The 21,793-nt window shown below is 37.5% G+C and overlaps 1 protein-coding gene across 1 annotated transcript; it reads left to right on the forward strand.

The window, feature by feature from the left end:
- The first annotated feature begins 1,415 nt into the window (after positions 1–1,415).
- On the forward strand, positions 1,416–21,293 carry LOC127627668 (protein NipSnap homolog 2-like). Its single transcript, XM_052104140.1, has 10 exons — positions 1,416–1,529; positions 6,695–6,828; positions 6,993–7,038; positions 11,180–11,274; positions 13,837–13,907; positions 15,730–15,870; positions 16,160–16,191; positions 16,725–16,819; positions 20,065–20,148; positions 20,226–21,293. The coding sequence occupies exons 1-10, from the start codon at positions 1,435–1,437 to the stop codon at positions 20,288–20,290; spliced, it is 858 nt and encodes a 285-aa protein (XP_051960100.1). The 5' UTR covers positions 1,416–1,434; the 3' UTR covers positions 20,291–21,293.
- Positions 21,294–21,793: the final 500 nt, after the last annotated feature.

Here is a 21,793-nt window from a genome sequence, read left to right on the forward strand (position 1 = left end):
AGAAAGCCGATAGACTGTTGTGTTAGATTTGACATAGATTAGATGATTAAACGAAAGTAAAACCATCATAAATACACAAATAATCTTAGCTATACAATTATTATAATGATATGAGTTAATATAATATCTGTAATAATGTTCACTTTATTTGTTTGAAACAAAGCAGTGGGTTGAATTTATCTCCTCAGTCCAGTCAGCTCTGTTGGCTTGAAGCCACAGCCATCTATGAGAGCCCTTGAAATCATTTTTCAACAACAGAATCAGAGAAAAGTTCACTGTTTACAGGCGGTTTTTGCCACCACTTCCATGTGTGATGTAAGCTGTGACATTGTCAAAGGATTAGTCTATACTGAACCAGTGGAGGGGGGGGCCTCCTTGGTGTCACGGGGCCCTCTACAGCCACTTATGTCACTTATTAGGTGGACTGGTGTCTTGCCAATTTTTGACTCCCCATGATGGTTATGGTTAGGGGTAGGTGTAGGCGTGGCCCTTAACGATAGGGACCAATGACTCCCTACTATGTTTAGGGTTAGGGGTGGACTTTAAGGATAGAGACTTATCAGGTAGCTGGGAGTAAAAACCTGGAGGGTTGTCAGATTTTGGCACAACACAGGAACAGCAGATCATCAATATTTCTGGGTTGTCTTGATTGCACAGCCCTCTTCAGGTCATGCCAGAGAATATTAATTGGGTGAAGTTCAGGACTCTGACTCGGCCATTCCAAAACATGATTTTTTTTAAACATATTTGTTTACTTGTGTGCTGTGGGTCATTGTCTTTTTGCATTACCCAACCTCTCTTAAGCTTGATGCCACAGCAATTAATTGTTTTCTCAATTACCGCGAGGCATCCAGGCTCCCTCCACCATTCTTCACAGTTGGGATGAGCTTTTCCCAGAAAAGTTGTGGAACATCCAGGTGGTCTTGAGTAAGGGTTGACAAACGTTTTCTTGCAACTGTAGTTACAGTGAAATCAGATAAAATCATATGAAAGACATTTCTGATCCTCAAACTTGGTGACCAAAAACATTCTAGGTGGTAATGACTGTATTGGGGACAGAGATAGATACAAGGATCTCGCTGATCTTAAAACTTTTATAAATATATTAAATATGTTAAAAAGTTAAGTTGCAAAGTCTAAGAAAGGGGACAAGCCCAAAACAGAGAAATTGTGGCACATGTAACATTTTGGAAGAACTATACACTCTTCAGTTTTCACTATTGATCCTCCAATATTGTTTGAATCTGAACTATGTACAAAATTATATAGCAACAAAAAGACAATACAAAAATAAATTTATGAAAGGTCATTTTCACATTTCATCTCGCAATGTTGTTCAGGGACGCGCTGACATGCAATAATTCTGATATCTCCCTCTAGTGGCGTGGGAACGAACTGCTCTTTTCCATCACATTCGCTCAGCAGTCAGGAAACATGGCGACACGAGTCTTTCAGAGACTGGGCAGCGGCCTGACACAGCACGCCAGAAATGCTCTTCCATCGAACCAACACCTGCGGTTCGCGATCAGGTGAGATGACATTTTGACTGAACAAACTGACTCAATACATTATCATCACGTGTCCTACTGCTTGACGCGATCTCATTTGTTTACCTTCACTACCAGTCAGTGATTTAACCATTATTTGTAGCTAGCGGGCTAAGTACAGCTCTTAATTTTTAATTGTACACCCCTTTGGCATTTTATTTCAACGTCGTTTTCCCATTTAGAATAAATGGTGTTAGTCTTGATTGCATTTCTTTGTGTAGTCTCAGGAAAATTGCATAGACACATCTCACAGTGAAACTTTAAAACTTTATGGACTATTTTGCAGGAAGTTGCAGCAGTGTGCATGTTAAGTCATTTTTATTTGTATAGCGCTTTTCACAACACGCATTGTTTCAAAGCGTGGATTAACCAAAAAATAAAAATTATTTTATTTTGTTTCAAGAGTGACCTTAACCCAAATTGTTTTTTATTATTTAGTAAGAGTTTGGTGTTTGGGGAACAGACACAGTCTCTATGTGTAGCAGTTTATGTGACCTTTGTGACGTCTCAAGGCTGCTAGCAGATGTTCGGATTAACCAGTTTGTCTGGTTCCTGACCTGGGAACCAGTTAGTCAAAAACGATCATTATTAAGTCTATGAGCCAAATGACCAGAGAGGAGAGCGGCACCTTCCCTGAAGGGATGGAGTCCTTCTCTTTTAGCAGGTCAGGTCTACCCCACACCAAAAAACTCTTCCAATTACCTATAAATCCTATGCTATTCTCCGGACACAACCAGACATCCAGCCGTTCAGTGACACTAATCTACTATTAACCTCGTAACCATGATGAACAGGGAGGGGAGTGGTGTAGCTTTGCTGAGCGAGTATGCCACTGAGACGTCACCCAATCACCCTGTTGCGGGGGCTCTTCAGCCGGAACCAAAGTGTGTTGCTCGCTGTTCTACATTTACATTTACATTTATGCATTTGGCAGACGCTTTTATCCAAAGCGACTTACAGTGCAATTATTACAGGGACAATCCCCCCAGAGCAACCTGGAGTTAAGTGCCTTGCTCAAGGACACAATGGTGGTGGCCATGGGTTTAGAACCTGCGACCTTCTGATTAACAGCCCTGTGCTTTAGCCACTACACCACCACCACTCCATATGTTCTACCCGCATCCGAAACAGTACCGGCTTCTCTTTCTCACTGACCTCCACTAGTGTTAGGATCTGTGCCTCTAGCTCATTAACCTTCTCCTTCGGCCAGACTAATTCCATACATTTATCACATGTGAATCCCTCACTGGTGATGAAAGAAGCAGTAGTAAACATATGGTGTGTAAAGCTGCTGACTACCACCCTGAATGAGTCCAGGGCCTTCTGATTGACTCCAGCCAGGTCTCCTAAGCAACCAAATTGGCCCAGTTGCTAGAGAGGGTAGACTCACATGGGGTAACCTCCTCGTGGTTGCTATAATGTGGTTCTCGCTCAGAAGTGGGGTGCGTGGTGAGTTGTGCATGGGTGCCACGGAGAATAGCGTGAAGCTTCTACACATGCTGTCTCTGCGGCAACACGCTCAACAAGCCTTGTGATAAGATGCGCTAATTGACATCGCAGATGTGGAAGCAACTGAGATTCGTCCGCTGCCACCTGGATTGAAGTGAGTCACTATGCCACCATGAGGACCTAGAGTGCATTGGGAATTGGGCATTCCAAATTGTGGAGGAAAAGGGGAGAGAAAAAAACTGCAATATTTGATCCCATTGCAATTAAAGCATAAAATCATGAACTCTATGATATTATGCTTTCATTCCAGAGACATGGCTTCAAAATTAAATTTCATGTTTAGTCTATGGAGAAAATACATGCTTTTTCCTATTTGCTGTTTGCTGTATGCTGTATTATAGAGCACTGCAGGCCAATTGTATAAATTATGCAGCTAAAATTGTGTGGGTGTGTTGGGATGGATGTCAGAGTGTGTTTTGTATGTGTGTATTGAGAAGTGTGTGTGTGTGTGTGTGTGTGTGTGTGTGTTAGGGTTGAAACGGTTCTCGGTATAAAACCGAACCGTACAGTTCGCCATCCACGATTCGGGAAGCATAGGCACCGCGGTTCACCGTTATTGACGCATCTGGAGCACAAGGTTTTGTGAAGAAAATAAAGCATCAAATAGACACGCATAGTTACAACCTCTGCTAATGCACCTGAATAGATCTGTAGATGGATATGCTCCACCTGTGTTTCACGTGGGTCATCTTGATGATATCACTCTTCTGCAAGCGTTGTGTGTAGTTGAAAATGGCAAGTGGTGAAAATGAGCCGCTGATTACAATTACAACAGCAATGGTCAAAAAACCTTTACAAAACAGGCACTGCTTTCAGACATTGCTTGACACAAGTGCTGTACTGGTAATACATTGACATATGATAATTTACGGCGAAATCACCGGGGAAAGATAGCTCACGGCGCGCACACTCACCCTTTCGTTCTTAAGCAAGCACTCAGTGCTAATTCGGACAGGCATAAAACAATAAATTAAGCGATTGGGGTGTACATTGCCAATGATGTGTTTCCCTACTCCACTGACGAAGATGTGTGATTTCTGCATATGATAAAACACTCGAGCCTCATCACAACATCCCTCGTATAGCAAAGTTCCTTCTGTATTTATGTATGTATGGTTACTGTAAAACAAAGATTTTTAGTCAGGACAGACCTGTTGAAGTTTTTGTTACCAAATAGAGTACTCTTACTTTGGATTTGGTAGTAATATTTTTTTTCCTTCTGTACATTGCAAATACTTAACCGTATTGAAACCGTTACCCTATCACGGTTTTAGGGTGATACAAACCAAAACGTGAGACATTTACCCCATTACACCCCTAAGCGTGCGTGCGTGCGTGCGTGTGTGTAGAAAACAACAGTGGCATTATGTAAACAAACTGGCATTAAAAGGGTTAAAATCTTGAAAATGAATGAATATTTGGTAGTATAATCAGCACTGATGTTGGTTAAATAATGGAAAATAATATTAATATATAATATTAGTATGGCAGTTTTTTGACGTGGATATTTTTGTCCTCTAAGGACCTCTGAGTAACTTTTTTTTATTGATGAAGCACAAGGGTTATGATGAATCACTTATGATGTGTTATTCCTCTTTTGTTAGTTGCTTTGAATAAAATCATCCGCCAAATGAATAAATGCAATGTAAATGGTATACCTTTGACAATTTTGAATTAAATAATTATAATAAAACAGTGTAAACAACCAAACTATGTGCTATACTACAGTTTAATGGTAAAGAAAGTTTCAACCAACAGAGACTAGTACGGTAGCTTGTAGTGTATTATGCAGAGGTCGACCGATTGTGGATTTTGTCGATACCGATAACTAAGGCGGTGGAAAAGGCCTATTACTGTTTAATCGCCCGATAGTTAAAAAAAAGTAAAAAAAAAAAGTAGTCTTCCCTTACTATGACGGGTGCAGAAATAGAGGCTACAGGAGTCCAAAATTAGTAAAATTCCAGATGCAGTTTATTTTTCGACCAAAATCTCAGTAATAACCCCCCAAAAAAAATCAAGATTATAACATGGGACTTTTACCTATAAACAAGACCAAAACACACCAGGACTCTTATTTTGAAATGGCAAACACTAGGCTCCTTTACGATGATCCATATTTAAAGGGCACCTATTATGGCATTTAAAATGTTCCTAATATTGTTTTGGGAGTCCCCAACAACAGTTTTACATGCATGCAATGACAAAAAACACTTTTGTTGTCTTATAATATGCATTTATGTTTACCTGATTTGCTCACCGACTCCCAAATGATTCGTCCAACGACTCATTTTTCCAAACCCCTCCTTTGCGTGACGCTAATCTGCGGTGATTGGTCAGATGACCCAGTCAGTTGTGATTGGTATACTCTGTGCAGAGCTTGTCAGAAACAGAACGCCCATCTTTGTACTAAAAAAATCAAAATCAGAGAAGGAATTTGAGTTGATTTATGTTAGCGATCATAGCCCAAAGTTCGGTGGTAAACACCCAATCAGTTATTGTTTGCGTTAGCCCAATGCATAAACATATTGGTAAAGTTATTGCTCTATTCTTTATGACAACTCCAATAACATCGACAAACATTTCACATATTTCGCTGAGCGTAACTTACACAACACACACAAATACTTATTAAGCATGCTAAAAACACATAAAAGCAACAATTATTAATAATACGTACAGGTTGTGATTCGGAGGAGGAAGCTGATCCAAATAAACTTGGTACTGAACCTTCCTTCAGTATCAACCGGCTCGCGAATCCTCACTTGAAAGCATTCATGTTCGTAAAGCAATCGTCATTAAAATGACGCGAACAAGGTTCGGACTATACTTGTGTGGTATAGTTGTAAATATAAACTCTAGCCACTGATTCTTCACATGCTCGTCCCTGGGCAGTGAAAAAATGTCGCTTTTTATATGCACTTCAGAACACAGCGTCTTGTTGTCGACATGATGTTTTCAAGTTTTCCCTAGTGTCTGCGCGCGCAATGAGTGGGCGTGGCCAATTTGATAATTTTTCGTCTTGACGTCACAACGAAAAGGAAAATGACTAATTTGAAAAACGATTCATTAAATTGACTCAGAGTCGACTCCTACTTTTTTTACGGTGAACTTTCATATATAAAACTTTGCAGGATGGTTTTGTTCACTTAAATCTATGTTACACACTACATGAAAGGTAATTTTCAAAATTCCATAATAGGTGCCCTTTAAGTATTTACCAAATGAAGCGTTTTATAGCCTATACATTCAACAGGTTATGGTTTTTGTATGTATGTGTATGTATGTATGTATGTGTGTGTGTGTGTGTGTGTGTGTGTGTGTGTGTGTGTGTGTATGTATGTATGTATGTATATAGTTTACTATAGAACCTTTCTGTTCTAACTGACAGAGGAACACAGAGGAATAATAGTAATAATAATAAAATAAAAAAGATCAGCCTAGATTTTTCCCAATAATCAATAGGCACTGATTAATTGGTAAAACCGATATATCGATCTACCTCTAGTATTATGTTTCACATGACTCACCAACATTGAAATAGAAAGGTGTGTTTTTGGTTACATATAGCTATTATGCTTTGGAATAATAGTTATGATGTGTTTAATGTATTGGACATTTATTGTTCTTTGTTTTGTTAGGAGTGCATTTACAAACAAAAGTCGTGAAGACAGCTGGATCAAGTCTCTTTTTGTACGAAAAGTGGATCCCAGAAAAGACGCCCACTCTCACCTGCTCGCTAAGAAAGAAGACAACAACCTCTACAAAATTCAGTGTATGTTTTTGATCCCACATTCTTAAATGTTTTTACATTGCCGAATTAGATTTTGTTTCTTGGAAAATCATATTATTATGATTATGGGTAGATTTTTTCCCTCAGGCAGTAGAATCACAGTCTGTTGCCATCTGAACGACCCATAACTTGCCTTTCTTTTACAGTTCACAATGTCAAGCCAGAGTGCCTTGATGATTATAACAAACTCTGGTAAGATTATTTTGAGATGACATTGTGTTTATTCGTGCATAGAGAAATTATTTATGTGTGTTTAATTAAATAACTAAATATTACGGCTGTCAATCTATTACAGTTTTTAATCAAATTATTTACATGACCTGCCAATTAAATCATAGAAATGATCGCATATTAGTATTTGTTGAAGAGGCCTTCAAAGAAAGATTGATTTTTTTTTTTAAAGATAAAAAAAAAACAACTCATATATAATTTAAATAATTATAAATATACAGGGCATTCAGAAAGTACTCAGACTCCTTCATTTTTCACATTATGTTATTGTGGAGCGGAGGGGGGCGGGGCCGGGCTGAAATGTCGCATGCCCGGTCCCCAATCGAACTGATGGGGCACGCGAGGAATAAAGGCGGCCAGTGACGACAGTTCGAGAGAGAATTACGGGCATGTCCGTCATGTGTGTTTATGTTTGTGTGTTTTGGTTTAAGTTTTCATTAAATTATTATTTATATTGACAAGCCGGTTCTCGCCTCCTCCTTGCCCATCTTAACCCCCTTAGATTAACACACATGACGGACATGCCCGTAATTCTCTCTCTCTCTCGAACCGTCATCACCGGCCGCCTTTATCCCTTGCGCGCTCCATCAGGCCGATTGGGGACCGGGCGTGCGACATTCCAGCCCGGCCCCGCCCCCCTCCGCTCCACAGTTATGTTGCAGCCTTATGCTAAAATGCTTTCAATTATTTTTTCACACCTATTTTAAATCTACACTCCATACCCCATAATGACAAAGCAAAAAAAATATTTTTGATAACTTTGCAATTTTTTTAAATAGAAAAAAACTTAGTCAAGACATAAGTATCCAGACCCTTTGCTATGACCTTTGAAATGAGCTCAGGTGCATCCCATTTCTCTAGATCATTTTTGAGATGATTCTACACTTTGATTGGAGTCAACCTGTGTCAAATTGAATTGCTTGGACATGATTTGGAAAGGTACACACCTGTCTATATAAGATCTTACAGCTGAAAATGCATATCAGAGCAAAAACCAAGCCACCTGGCCAAACTTAGCAGTCGGGGAGATGGGCTTTGGTAAGAGAGGTGACCAAGAACCCGATGGTCACTCTGATTGAGCTCCAGAAATCATGTTTGGAGATGAATATAATTCATTTTAAAATACTATTATTTCATATTTTATGATTCTCTCTATTAAGCTCCCAAAGGAAAAGTTGTGATAATAATTTCAGATCCTTTTCACTCATAACAGTGTGAAAGCGCCCTCTGTCTGCTTGTATGATTGTAAAACATTTAAAAGTGTTTCACCGCTGTTCAAACGCTACTCAGTTTGCATTATTGATATGAATAAATGTTTTCCAACTGAATAGACATGAAACAAATTACAGTAATATGAAAATGAATCTCTTCAGTAATCCAAATACTTTTTGAAAGTAACTTTATTCTGATTACTAACTATTTTAATTGTAACTGAAGTGGACTAGAGTTACTAATATTTTGTATTTTAAATACATAACTCTGCTACTTGTATTCTGTTACTCCCCAATCCTGCATATGGGTCAGGAGGCATGATTCATTGTTTAAATTTTTTTACTCACTGTTTTATATTATTAATCACACTAAATTAACACATTAATGAACAGCCCTACCAAATATTTTTTGTTAATGTTACAGAATAAAGATGACATTTTACAGATAAAATATTACACAAATAACAAAATGTCATCATCTACCCACTAATATCTTTCTAAAACGGTATGACTATCTTCCTTGGAATACAAAAGGAAATTTGAATGTCCAGGCTGCTCTTTTCCTACAAAATAGATTGGTGACCCCAACTTTCAAGCTCAAAAAAAAGAAAAAAAGCACCATAAAATTTGTTCATACTCGATTCAGTGAGGTGGTCATTTTTATATAAAGTACTTTCAAAATGTTGCTTCCATACGACTATAATTGACACATTTGCAGCTCTATATAACAAACCAACGGCTAGAATCAAAATCAATGGAGATCTAACCAGTTCATTCATTCTGGAAAGAGGAACAAGACAAGGGTGTTGTGCGTCGCCGCTCCTCTTTGCCCTGTTTATAGAACCCATGAGTCAACTGATTAGGCAAAGGTCGGATATAAAAGGGGTAACAATGAAATCTGTGGAGCAAAAATTGGCCCTATTTGCTGACGATTTATTGATAAGTATAACACAACCTACTCAGACACTCCAAAAACTGATGAAATTATTAGAGGAATTTGGTTCCATTTCGGGTTATAAAATTAATATCAATAAAACTCAAATATTCAAATTTAACTATGACCCACCAGCCTCAATTAAGACCAGGTACAATTGGAAATGGGAGGCTGATTCCATTAAATATTTGGGTGATTTATTACCTAGGGACTTCTCAAAATTGTACGACATCAATTATGGCCCATTAAATTCAAAGATAAAATCTGATATACAAAGATGGAATGTTATTCACTTCTTAAGTTTAAGTTCGCGGATTGAGTCAATTAGAATGAATATTCTTTCACGGATGTTATACCTTTTTCAATGTCTGCGAGTCAAAATACCATCTAAGCAGTTCTTAGAATGGGACAGATTAATAGCAAGGTATTTGTGGCAAGGGAAAAGGGCCAGAATTAAATTTAAGACACTGCAACTAAGAAAAGAGAAGGGTGGAATGGGCCTTCCTTGCCTACAGGATTACTACCATGCAGCCCAACTGAGACCTTTAGTCTGCCTGTGTTCACCAACTTACACTGCAGCATGGAAAGAAATAGAAAGTACAATGTTAAACGGAATTCCAATGACAGCCCTACTAAGTGATAACAAATTACTAGAAGAACAGGAAATCCCAGACGATTCTATAAAGGGTAGCTCTCTGAAGTCCTGGCAGGCAATAGTTAAATTTTGCAGATTACGAGAAGCATCCAAAATTATGGCATCACTGTAACGAAAATCTTAAAGGGCTGTTAGGAACAAGTGGAACAGGGTTCCTAGAAGTATTTTTATCAATAACCAAACCCGGACCAAGCAACAAAATTATCTCCAAACTATACAATGCTATACAATTATCTAAACAAGAAAATACAGAATACATAAAGAAGAAATGGGAAAGGGAAGTAAAAGTGATGATCACACGGGAGAGCTGGGGGAAAATATGCCAGTTACAATGGTAATCACACATGGCGGGAGTTTTGCTGGAAAAACATTGCAAGATTTGTTATCACACCCATTCAGAAACGATACCAGGGCAGCGGAGATGCCTGTTGGAGACTTTGTGGCTCTAATGGAGCCAACCACTTCCATATTTTTTGGGACTGCCAGACAATAAGACCTTACTGGAAAGAGATCCACAAACATATAAACAATGTATTTAATGTAAACATTCCACTTAAATGTGAAACTGTATATTTGGGCAATCTAGGGTATGAAACATGGAACATCAATGATAAAAAACTGCTGGCGATACTATTGGCAGCCAGTAAGAAATCTGTTACGAGGAAATGGTTAAAAGTAGACCCACCCACCATTGATGAATGGATTGAAATTGTCTATGAGATTTATATTATGGAAAAGATATCCTTTTCCCTTAAAGTTGAAAGAAAAGTTTTATAAGATTTGGACCAAATGGACTGAGTATGTAAAACCAATTGGATCTGATTTCATTTGACTGTACTTGTGCTTTGTGTAGACCTGCCCTCTTTTTAGGTGATGTTTTCATTACCTGAAGTGGTGCGCTGTTATGCTTTGTTATTGTTCCCAACTGAATAAGTAGTAGTATGTAAAAGAAAATTTCAGAAGTGCAATATGGACAATCTCATGTAAACTTTCTGAATCCACCCTTACATATGTACTTGAACGACCAAAGTTGTGATTAATGTATGTGATGGGTATTTGCTCTTCCAAATAAAAAGAGAATTAAAAAAAAAAATTATAATTTGTTCATATAAATAGTTCATATATAGTTCAAGTCTTCAAAAGCCAATTTTTTCAGACCAATTGAAAACCATTTAGGTTTTACTGTTGTATTTACTATTAATATTAATTCATTTCTATCTAAAATTCTATTCATGATTAAAAAGCCTTATTGTTTGGTGTTGTTAATTGGGTCTAAAATGACATCTGTGTTTGCACATACAGTGAGGATGTACTGCCATCAATACATGCTGATTCTAACTACCCCTGTGAGCTAGTGGGCACCTGGAACACATGGTATGGAGAACAGGACCAGGCAGGTGAGGAGAGACCCTACACTCACCAATTATTCATGTTCCTGCTGATGAATTATGAGCTTATCTAAATTAGGGAAGGTTATCTAGGGTTTTTATCATTTTTTAGCAGTTATGATTTGAAGCATATTAATTTATTTGAGCAACAAATGCGACAAAATTGCACACTATGCAAATAATGTTTTTATTCGCCAGTGATTGAGTTGTGTGGCGATAAAGAACTTTAGCACAGCCATCTTTTTACTGAATAAGCTGGTGATTATGAAGCCTAGCTGAATTCAGCCTCGTCTTTTACTGTGTGTTGTGTTTCACGAGTGCACACTCTGAAGGAAATTGTCCATATTTGGCTGCAGTGGGTCCTGAGGTGTCGCGTTCGTGCGGTCATCATTGGTTTAATTGAGCCGTGATATGCCATAGTTACATTTACATTGCATTTAACTACGTCAACTCATATTTCGCTAAAACTTTTCCTGGACTGTTTTTACAAGCATGGCTACAGACCAGTAACTCACCTGTTGGATGTCTGTTAAGAAGGTAAAAGTGTTGCAAAACTCGAGAGCTTGTATATTTGAATTTGACAACTTGTACAATAAATATTTGTACACCTAAGTTGATACACATTATGCAAGCAAATGTTTCCTTTTGGCTTGTTCTGTGTATTGAGTGTCCAAAGACGAGATCCACACACACTATTTTCATTTCTTGTTGGTGAACAAAAAGTAAAAAATAAACAAATTCTAATCACACACTGCACAAATGAGCTGAACCACCGTGCGACTTCTCTCTCGTTAATGTGCGCTGTGCTAATTCAACTGTAAATATTTACTCGTGGAGCTGCCGGTTCTCTTAAAGAGACGGTACCATTTTAGTGCCAGTTATACATATCAATGTAAACTCAATGTAACATAAACATAAACATTTAACAAAATATAGTAATGTAGTAAGTGTAATAAATATGTAAATATAAATATTTAAAGGGACGATCATACATTATGAAATATTTTAACTTCAACAAACACTAAATATTTAAGATTTTGACAAATAGGCTCTTGAAGCTATGCAGAGCTTTTTACAAAACCTAATGTTTATATATGGTACTGTTTATAATAAATTAATCAAAAGGGGATCTGGGTAAAGACGCTGACTACCACCCCTGGAGTCGTGATTCCAGGGCATGCTGAGTGACTCCAGCCAGGTCTCCTAAGCAACCAAATTGCCCCGGTTGCTAGGGAGGGTAGAGTCACATGGGGTAACCTCCTCGTGCTCACTATAATGTGGTTCTCGCTCTCGGTGGGGTGCGTGGTGAGTTGTGCATGGATGCCGCAGAGAATAGCATGAAGCCTCCACACGTGCTATGTCTCTTCTGTAATGCGCTCAACAAGCCATGTGAGATTCATCCTCCACCACCCAGATTGAGTCGAGTCACTGTGCCACCATAAGGACTTAAAGACACCATAAGCAATTGGACATTCCAAATTGGGGAGAAAGGGGGAGAGAAATTATTTTTTTATAAAAAATAAAAATAAAATTACATTATTATTTCCATCCATCCATCTTCTGTAGCTGCTTGTCCTATGCAATGCTAATTTGTTAAACTGTGACGAGCTTGTATGATTTCTATAAGTGCAATCTTGTAAATGTGACATTTTTACTTTGCTTTAAAAAAAGCTTAAATGTGATTAAAATGATAAAAAGCAAAATATGAAATAATATTTTCAGTCTTGCATACTATATTGCATGAATTCATTTATATGAATACTATTTATATTTGAAAATGCCCCCTTTTCCATTTCCTTATGTCATTTTCATTTTTCAGTTGCATTACGCTTACAATGTCGTCCAAAATCTGCAGATTAAAAACAAAAGTTTACTAGCCAATGGCAATTCTTTCTGCATAGAGGGTTGCAAAACACTCCAAGACGTTTTTTCTCTAAATTCATCCCCAAAAAAGCAGACTTCAAATCATGTGCTGTGAGCAATGTTGCTATTATTGACCCTTCCCTAAACCCTGCCTTGAAAGTGTGTTTGACCGATCCTACTTTAGCAATGGTTGCCGCCTGGCATTTCTCATTTCTTAATTTTTTCAATGATATTGTATAGGAGTAATGTGTGTGGAATTTTATCAAAGTTATTCCAAAATATTTTTTTAAATGTTGTTGCTGGTTCACTTGAAATAGTGTTTTTGTTTTATTCTGTTTTAATATTTTAATCAATCTTGAGAAGAGCATGCAATGGTTAAACTATGTGTCAGTCCAATCTTTTGCCTGGATTCTGATTCACAGTCTCAACCATTTTTCAAGCACATTACTTTTCCAAAAACTCTTCATTCCAGCCCACATAAGAATATTATCCATTCATCTTATGAGAATATTTAGCAAAAAGTATTTTGCTGCAGTCTCCAATTATTTCCTATTGGAAGTTCTGCAATGCTAGTCAGAGGGAGCAGGGGAAACCAAAGAGGACGGAGCTTAGCCAAAGGTCAATTATTCATGATTGCTTTTGTTTTTTGTTTGAGGATTATGATTGTGAGGACTAGTGTTAATGTCTCTGTGTGTGTCTGTCCATTAGTACATCTTTGGAGATATCGAGGAGGATACCCCGCCCTGACAGATGTCATGAACAAACTCAAGAAGAATAAGGTGGGTTCATGGGTTCACCAGCTGCATGATACAAATGGCTTAGACTCTAATAGGATTATCTGAGGGAACTAGGGACTTAGGTGTGGAATAAAGATAAGTTTGGATGGATGTCCTATACCTAATAATCTTTGCCAAAAATGCTTCGGGACATGGACACCTGTTTCAAAATGTACAGCCAGAAGAGGAGACAAGAATATAGCGGCTTTCATGGCCTGATCATACTATCACAAGTGCAACAAGCTGTTTAGCATTCATTTCATGACACTCTGACATGCATACAATGCAAAGGAGAGTGGGATTCTAGAGAAAAACAGTACACTTTTACCATGTTTTACCAATAAAGAGGTTGATCGAGGAAAATTGTATCAATAAAAAAAAAAAACATTATAATAATAATTGAACTAAAACCAAGCACATGTAGGCAGTTTTCTTAGCAGTTCATGGTGAATTCAATGATAGTGATATGTACCTCACAGCACAATCTAAAATACAGCATTGGAGTTACAATTTGTCAAATAAAGTGCTGCATAACAGAGCCTCACCAATGTGAGATACTGCTTAAATATGATATAAGTAGGGATGCACCGATCCGATACCTGGATCAGTATCGGCTCCGATACTGACGTTTTTAGATGGATCGTGTATCAGTCCGACGAGCCTGATCCAAATCCGATACAGTGTGTTAGTCATGTTCGTTACGGTCAAGCTCAAAAAATGACATAAAAGAACCATAAAAACACAAAGTAGTTCATATGACTCGTGCATTTTATTCAAAGCCACTTGAAGACGTGCGATAGCCCTGTGAATCACAAAAGGCTGTGTTTTATAAGTAAATATATAAAATGCACGCGCAGCTCCAGCACGTCAGTGAATGGAGCTGCTCTGTTCACACACACACACTCACTCACTCACACATGTTGTGTTTCCATGTTTTATGGGGACTTTCCGTAGACATAATGGTTTTTATACTATACAAACTTTATATTCTATCCCCTAAACCTAACCCTACCCCTAAACCTAACCCTCACAGAAAACTTTCTGCATTTTTACATTTTCAAAAAACATAATTTAGTATGATTTATAAGCTGTTTTCCTCATGGGGACCGACAAAATGTCCCCACAAGGTAAAAAATTTCGGGTTTTACTATCCTTATGGGGACATTTGGTCCCCACAAAGTGATAAATACACGCTCACACACACACTATTTTTTGCCTTTAGAAAAAAATTTAGTCTATGATACGCTGTGGTCGTGGCTGGAGGATTTTACAGTTAGAATGGCTTGGTTCTATAGTATAATGCAGTAAATCTGCCATCATATCCATATTTTTATCCTCACTTCAATGCACATTTTGTTGTTTTGATTAGATAATGTTCTAAACTATATTAAAATGTCTCCAAGCTCAGTTGGTAGAGCGGGTCGGCCACTAATCGCAGGGTTGGTGGTTCGAATCCTGGCCCACACGTCTCCACATGCTGAAGTGTCCTTGGGCAAGAAACTGAACACCAAGTTGCTCCCAATGGCAGGCTAGCACCTTACGTAGCAGCTCTGCCGCCATTGGTGTATGATTGTGTGTGTGAATGGGTGAATGAGTCACAGTGTAAAGTGTTTTGAATACTGTTAAGGTTAAAAAGGTGCTATTTAAGTGCAGACCATTTACCATTTATCGTTTTTGGAAAACCCATTCCCACCATTGGAGCAACTCATGCTTGAAGTACTACCTGTTTTCAGCTGGGGGCAGTAAGCGCAAATACAAGATATTTGACAGAGGGATTTCTGTCTGGAAATGATGGACATTGATGACTGCTGATATGTCTGTTCAGGAGTTTTTGGAGTACAGAGATAAGCGTGGTAAGATGTTGCTGTCCCGCCGAAACCAACTGCTGCTAGAATTCAGCTTCTGGAATGAGCCGGTGCCCAGAGAAGGGCCAAACATATACGAACTGAGGTCCTATCAACTCAGGGTGTGTATTAACTCATGTTAAAGAGTGTTCATTTGAATGCCACTGTTTTATCATTCGTTCCACAGCATGAGTAATATTATTGGATGTTTAAGGAATATTTCACCCAAAAATGATAATTTCCCCTCATCTATATTTTGATATACTGTCAGTACTATGGTATTAACTGTACAAAAACCTCTACCGGTTGACACATTTCTACTTAGCATATATACTGCTATATTGGCCAGAATTAGGGCTATTTTATTTTATTTTATTTGAATGATTGTAAAAAATATTTCCCCCTCCTTAGCCTGGAACCATGATCGAATGGGGAAATTACTGGTGAGACAAATCTTTTTCTTTTAGTTTGAAATAAACTGAATGTTTATTGTTTCATAATGTACTGATATGGTGGCATATTTTTAGGCTACACGTATGAAGTGATGTTTTCATATCCTCTTACAGATTGTAGTAGCTGAATTATGAGAAAGTATGGTAACACTCCTTAAATTTCACGCTCTAAAATATATAAACCTAAAATGGGAGAGTAAAGGCGATGAATATACAATCAAATTTGGTCTTTTATGCCTGGCTTAATTTGACTGCTGCATCAAACACTTCACATATCAAAGAATCTGCATGTCTCTTTTTAAACGTTGATTGGATACGTCTTACATATTTTTACAATTAGTAATTTGATGAGATTGAATGAAAAAACAAATATATAGCAGTAAGTAATTTAGAAGTATGAATGAAACTGGCCTCTTCCACACAAGAGTTGATATTCAATATTAATGTACATTGAGAATTGAGAACTGGAATTCAAATTAGATCTAGAATTGTCAGAAAGCTGAAGTTTCGCGTTGTGCTCGCAGGGCTCGGGCCATTGAGTTCCGCCAGCAGAACCAGGAAGCTGTAGGAGGATTCTTCTCTCAGATTGGAGACCTGTACATGGTGCATCACCTCTGGGGTGGGTAAACTTATGTGTACAGTGCTGTGAAAATGTATTTTCCCCCATCCTGATTGTGTATATGTCATACTAAATTGTTTCTAAAATTCAAACAAAATCTAACATAAAACTAAGGCAATCTAAGTAAACAAAAATACAGTTTTTAAATTATAATGTTATTTATTGAAGCAAAAAGTTATCCAATACCAACTGGCCTGTGGGGAAATCAATTTGCCCCCTTAGTTACTAAATCCCCAAATCTATTCAGAATGGGGTTCAGCTGGACTAGACACACCCAGTCCTTATTACTGCCAGCCCTGTTCAATCAAATCAACACCTAAATGAATCTTTTTCAGCAGCGTGAAGTTTGGCTAAAAGGTCTCACCCTGTAGCACACTATGCCAAGGTCGAAAGATATTCCAGAAATGATGAGGAAAAAGGTGATTGAAATACATCAGTCTGGGAAGGGTTACAAAGCTATTTCAAAGGCTCTGGGACTCCAAAGATCCACAATGAGAACCATTATGAAAAGTTTACACAGTGGTGAACCTTCCCAAAAGTTGAAGGCCGACCTTCCAAAATTCCTCCAAGAGCACAGTGACGATTTATCTAGGCGGTCACAAAAATGCAAAGGACAGCATCTAAGGGACTACAGGCCTCTCTCGCTTAAATAAAGTTCACTGTTCATGACCCCGCTATCAGAAAGACACTGGACAAAACTGTCATCCATGGAAGAGTGGAGAGGTGAAAAACACTGCTAACCCAGAAGAACATTAAGACTCATCTGAATTTTTGACAAAACACCTTGAAAAAGATCCTCAAACCTTTTGGGAGAATGTTCTGTGGACTTATGAGTCAAAAGTGGAACTGTTTAGGAGACGGGTCCCGTTACATCTGGTGTAAATCAAACACAGAATTCCACAAAAACAACATCTTGCCTACGGTCAAGCATGAGGGTGGTAGTTTGATGGTGTGGGGATGCTTTGCTGCTTCAGGACGACTTGCAATAATTGAGGGAAACTTGAATTCTGCTCTCTACCAGAAAATCCTAAAGGAAAACGTTCTGTCATCAGTCCATGAGTTGAAGCTCAAACGCAGCTGGATTAAACAGCAAGACAATGATCCAAATCATTGGAGTAAATCCACCTCTGAATGGATCAAAAGAAGCAAAAGTTTTGGAGTGGCCTAGTCAAAGTCCTGACTTGAACCTGATTGAGATGCTGTGGCAGGACCTTAAACGGGGCAGTTCATGCTCGAAAATGTGAAAACAGTATTTTGTGTTTTCTCAGGTTGCTTTTGTTTTATGTTATATCTCGTTTGAAGATCTAAAACGATTCAGTATGACAAATACACAAAAATAGAAGACCTCAAATACTTTACATCACTGTACATGACTTGCATATGATTTCATTACACCTGTTATTTAATTTTTTTTGGCTTTATCGTGGAGCGACACTATGGAAGTAATATGTGTAGTCATGACATCAGAGACCCTTTCATGACAACATATGATCACAACGTTTTTGTATTAGAATTGCATTAGAAACAAAGCATATGTTGTAGCTAGCAATATTTGTACGGTTTCTACCTTACCTATGCTGTTTTACAAACATTGAACTTTCAAAAGACAGATTGCGATCAAACATAACACTGAAGTAATTAACTGTAGAAGATGGCATAACAGAACATCCATCGAGAGAGAAATTCTATTATAGCGTCTTATGTTTAGAGGTTTTTGGTCCAATAAATGATGCTCCTCTTTTGTCAGAATTTAGTAGAAGGAAATAACTAGCCATCTAATCTTTGATATCATTGATATTAGGGCTGCATGATATCGAGGAAATATGCGATATGTAGTGGGATAATGCGATGGCATAATCCTATGATAACATCATCGGAGTGTGGAAAAAATTGGAAAACTACCCTTTCAAACGGAGCGAGGCGCAACGCTCTCTCTCTCCGGCTTATAGCACAAAAAAAACATGAATGAACATCAGAGGGTATGTTGAAAGTTACAATACAACTTACTAAAATGTGTCAATTCTCATGTAATTGCCTAATCTGTAAATGTTGAAATGACATGAAAAAAATTAATCTGGAATATCTTGTGCTTTTCTCCTGCTTCGGGTCTATGCCTATAAACTGCACGCGCATGCAACAAGTGACAATCGCACGCCCATTCTATTCTCTCCATTTTGCATCTTTTTAAACTTTTTAAAGTGTGGTCTCAAGCCCTTGCAAAATGTATATTTCGATAAATGCGATATATATCGTGCAGCCCTAATTGATACACCCTAATTGATACACTGCTAACCTGGAAAATTGGAAAATGTAATCAGGCTTTGTGGAAATATAAAACTAAGTATCTTAATCATAAGTGTGAGATCTTATTCCTTGGTTCTTGATCATTTCTGTACTTCCATCCAACTATTTTTATGCAAATGTAAAATTTGCACTTAAGATAACCTTATTGGGAATAATTGATATGTGCATAAACTCTTAAAATTCTCTTAAAAGTTTGTATGCTAGGCAGAGATGGATTTTCTAAGAATTTCACATTCACATTAAGGTGATGTAAGCAGTTTATTTGCAAAACGATGACATGATTTGACTAATTGTCAAAATAGGTCCAAACTCGGCACACAATTCTTTGAACATCGCCCATGACATTCGTAAGTGTTTAACCCACTGCTGTTTGTTAAAGTTGGCACTCAAAATCCACCAAAACAGTTTTGAGCTTGGGTACCCTCAGCTTTTCCAGCCATAGTTATATGAAATATTACACTCATTCTCATTTTTAGACAAACTCTTAGAAATGCACTTAAAAAATATGAAACATTTGATGGAAACCCATCTAATGTTTCCCAAGGGAAGCATATAAAAGGAGAAAAGCAGAGAACCTAATACTGAGCCTTGTGGTACTCCATACGTAACTTGTGCTTTATCTGACATTTCCTCATTTACTCAAACAAAGGGGTAGCGGTCCGATAAATAGGACCTGAACTGTGCTAATGGCTGTCTGCAAATGCCAACATTATTCTCAAGCCTAATTATTCTCCAAGGGAATGTCATGATCTGTGGTATCGAAGGCAGCACTAAGAGAGATGCAGCCATGGTCACATGATAAAAGCAAGTCATTTGTAACTAAGGATTTAAATGGCAATCTGTCTCACCTGACCACTTGTGATCAAATTACTTGAGATGGATGTATACAGAGCCATAATAAAAGAATGATTCTAACCAATTGGACTACTTCCTCCTCTCAGCATACAAAGACCTGCAGTCTAGAGAGGAAACCAGAAACGCAGCATGGCAGCATGATGGGTGGGATGAGGCTGTGTATTACACAGGTGAGTTTTTCTTTTTAAAATGTGAAGTCTAAACGATTAAGTGTATGAAGGCTAATAAAATCATGTTTTGTTTTCAGTTCCTCTGATTCAGCATATGGAGTCGAGTATAATGATTCCAATGAAGACCTCTCCTCTGAAGTAACCTGTCAGAAACCAGCTACACCTCTTAAAATGATAGTTCACACAAAAATTAAAATTCTGTAATCAATTACTCACCCTCATATTGTTCCAAACCAGTGAAAGGAGTCCCCATTAACTTTCATTATATGACAGAGTGACCAGGATATTCTTAGGAAATTCACCTTTTTTATTCCATAGAATCATATGGGTTTGTAAAGAAATTAGGATGATTACATTTTCAGAATTTCTTTTTTGTGTGTGAACTATTCTTGAAACGTACATTCGGAGATGAAACCAACTGTCTGTCAGAGTTTGAACTGCCACGGGATTCTGATCAATCTGAAATTTCCATGTTTTTTTTTTTTTCCCCCGTTACTCCACTTATTAATGATGTTTGGTTTAAACATTCAAACAAGTGGTTATTGCCACTTTAGGATTAATAAAGTTGTATGAAATTAAATAAACTGTCTAGAAATGAAAAGAGATGATGGTTTGTTTCCAGATAGTAAGAGAAACCTGTTTTTTTTTTTCCTTTTATACAAGATGATTATTGTTTGCCATTTTCCATACAGTGTCAGCAAGGTTATACCATGACAAGTCCCTGCAGTTTTCTTTAAATTCTAATCAACGCTAACGTGTATGCTTTGTTGGTGAACGACACAATGATTGAATGGTATAAATATTGTTAATATCACTTAAACCTGAAGTCTTTCTGAACTGTTACTGAACTTCATTGTGAAACTTATTGATTTATAATTGTTTTATTATTATTTAACATCCTCAGAAATGAGTGTGTGTGTGGTTTTTAAGGATGATGAAATATTATTCCCATTCCAACCAACTTTGATGTGTTTGTAAAACGTTACATGGAGAAGTCTTGGTTTAGGCTTCAGGTTCACTGTTTCTTTATTTTCACTTTTAATTAGGACAAATTAATATTTATGGTCTTGGCTTTAAAATTCTCATTTGTATGATTTGGTGTATTTTAAATGAGTAATAAACAATAATTCTCTGATATCATAATAGACACAAAGATGTGGTTTCTAGGTCATTTCAATGTAGTTGCAGAGGTTTTCTGATTTGTTCTCAGTGCACCGCTATGCAATTTCTAGGTGTTTTTTAGGCAGATGGGGTGGTTACCAGGGTGTTGCTATGCGGTTGCTAAGGTGTTCTGGCGATTGCAAGGTAGATGCTTATTGGCCCAAATCGAATTATAATGCCACCCTTCGATGTCCCTGATGGTATTTATGATATTCTGATGTCTAGATATGGCTCGAGTCCCTTCTTTAATGGAAGTCGATGAGATTTTTCACCCATTTTATCATCAGCCAGTAGGTCAGGTCTTTTAGAAAAGTACAGCCCCAATGCAAGCGCCACAAATTATTACATTATTTGTACACTACTAATCATGGAATCACAATAATTATAATAATACTAAATAATAAAATAGTTAAAGGTGCACTCGTTAATAAAACGTTCTTCTAAAGAAATTAATTATAATTTTGAAACGTGTATAAAATCATTA

This window comes from Xyrauchen texanus, chromosome 34, assembly GCF_025860055.1.
Source record: "Xyrauchen texanus isolate HMW12.3.18 chromosome 34, RBS_HiC_50CHRs, whole genome shotgun sequence".
In the NCBI taxonomy this organism is placed as follows: domain Eukaryota; kingdom Metazoa; phylum Chordata; class Actinopteri; order Cypriniformes; family Catostomidae; genus Xyrauchen; species Xyrauchen texanus.

Excerpts from the sequence above, each read along its gene's own strand:
- LOC127627668 (XM_052104140.1), top strand. The coding sequence starts at position 1,435 with ATGGCGACACGAGTCTTTCAGAGACTGGGCAGCGGCCTGACACAGCAC. Across the intron at positions 11,275-13,836 it reads TGGAGAACAGGACCAGGCAG|TACATCTTTGGAGATATCGA; the intron begins GTGAGGAGAGAC and ends TCTGTCCATTAG. Across the intron at positions 16,192-16,724 it reads ATCGAATGGGGAAATTACTG|GGCTCGGGCCATTGAGTTCC; the intron begins GTGAGACAAATC and ends TTGTGCTCGCAG.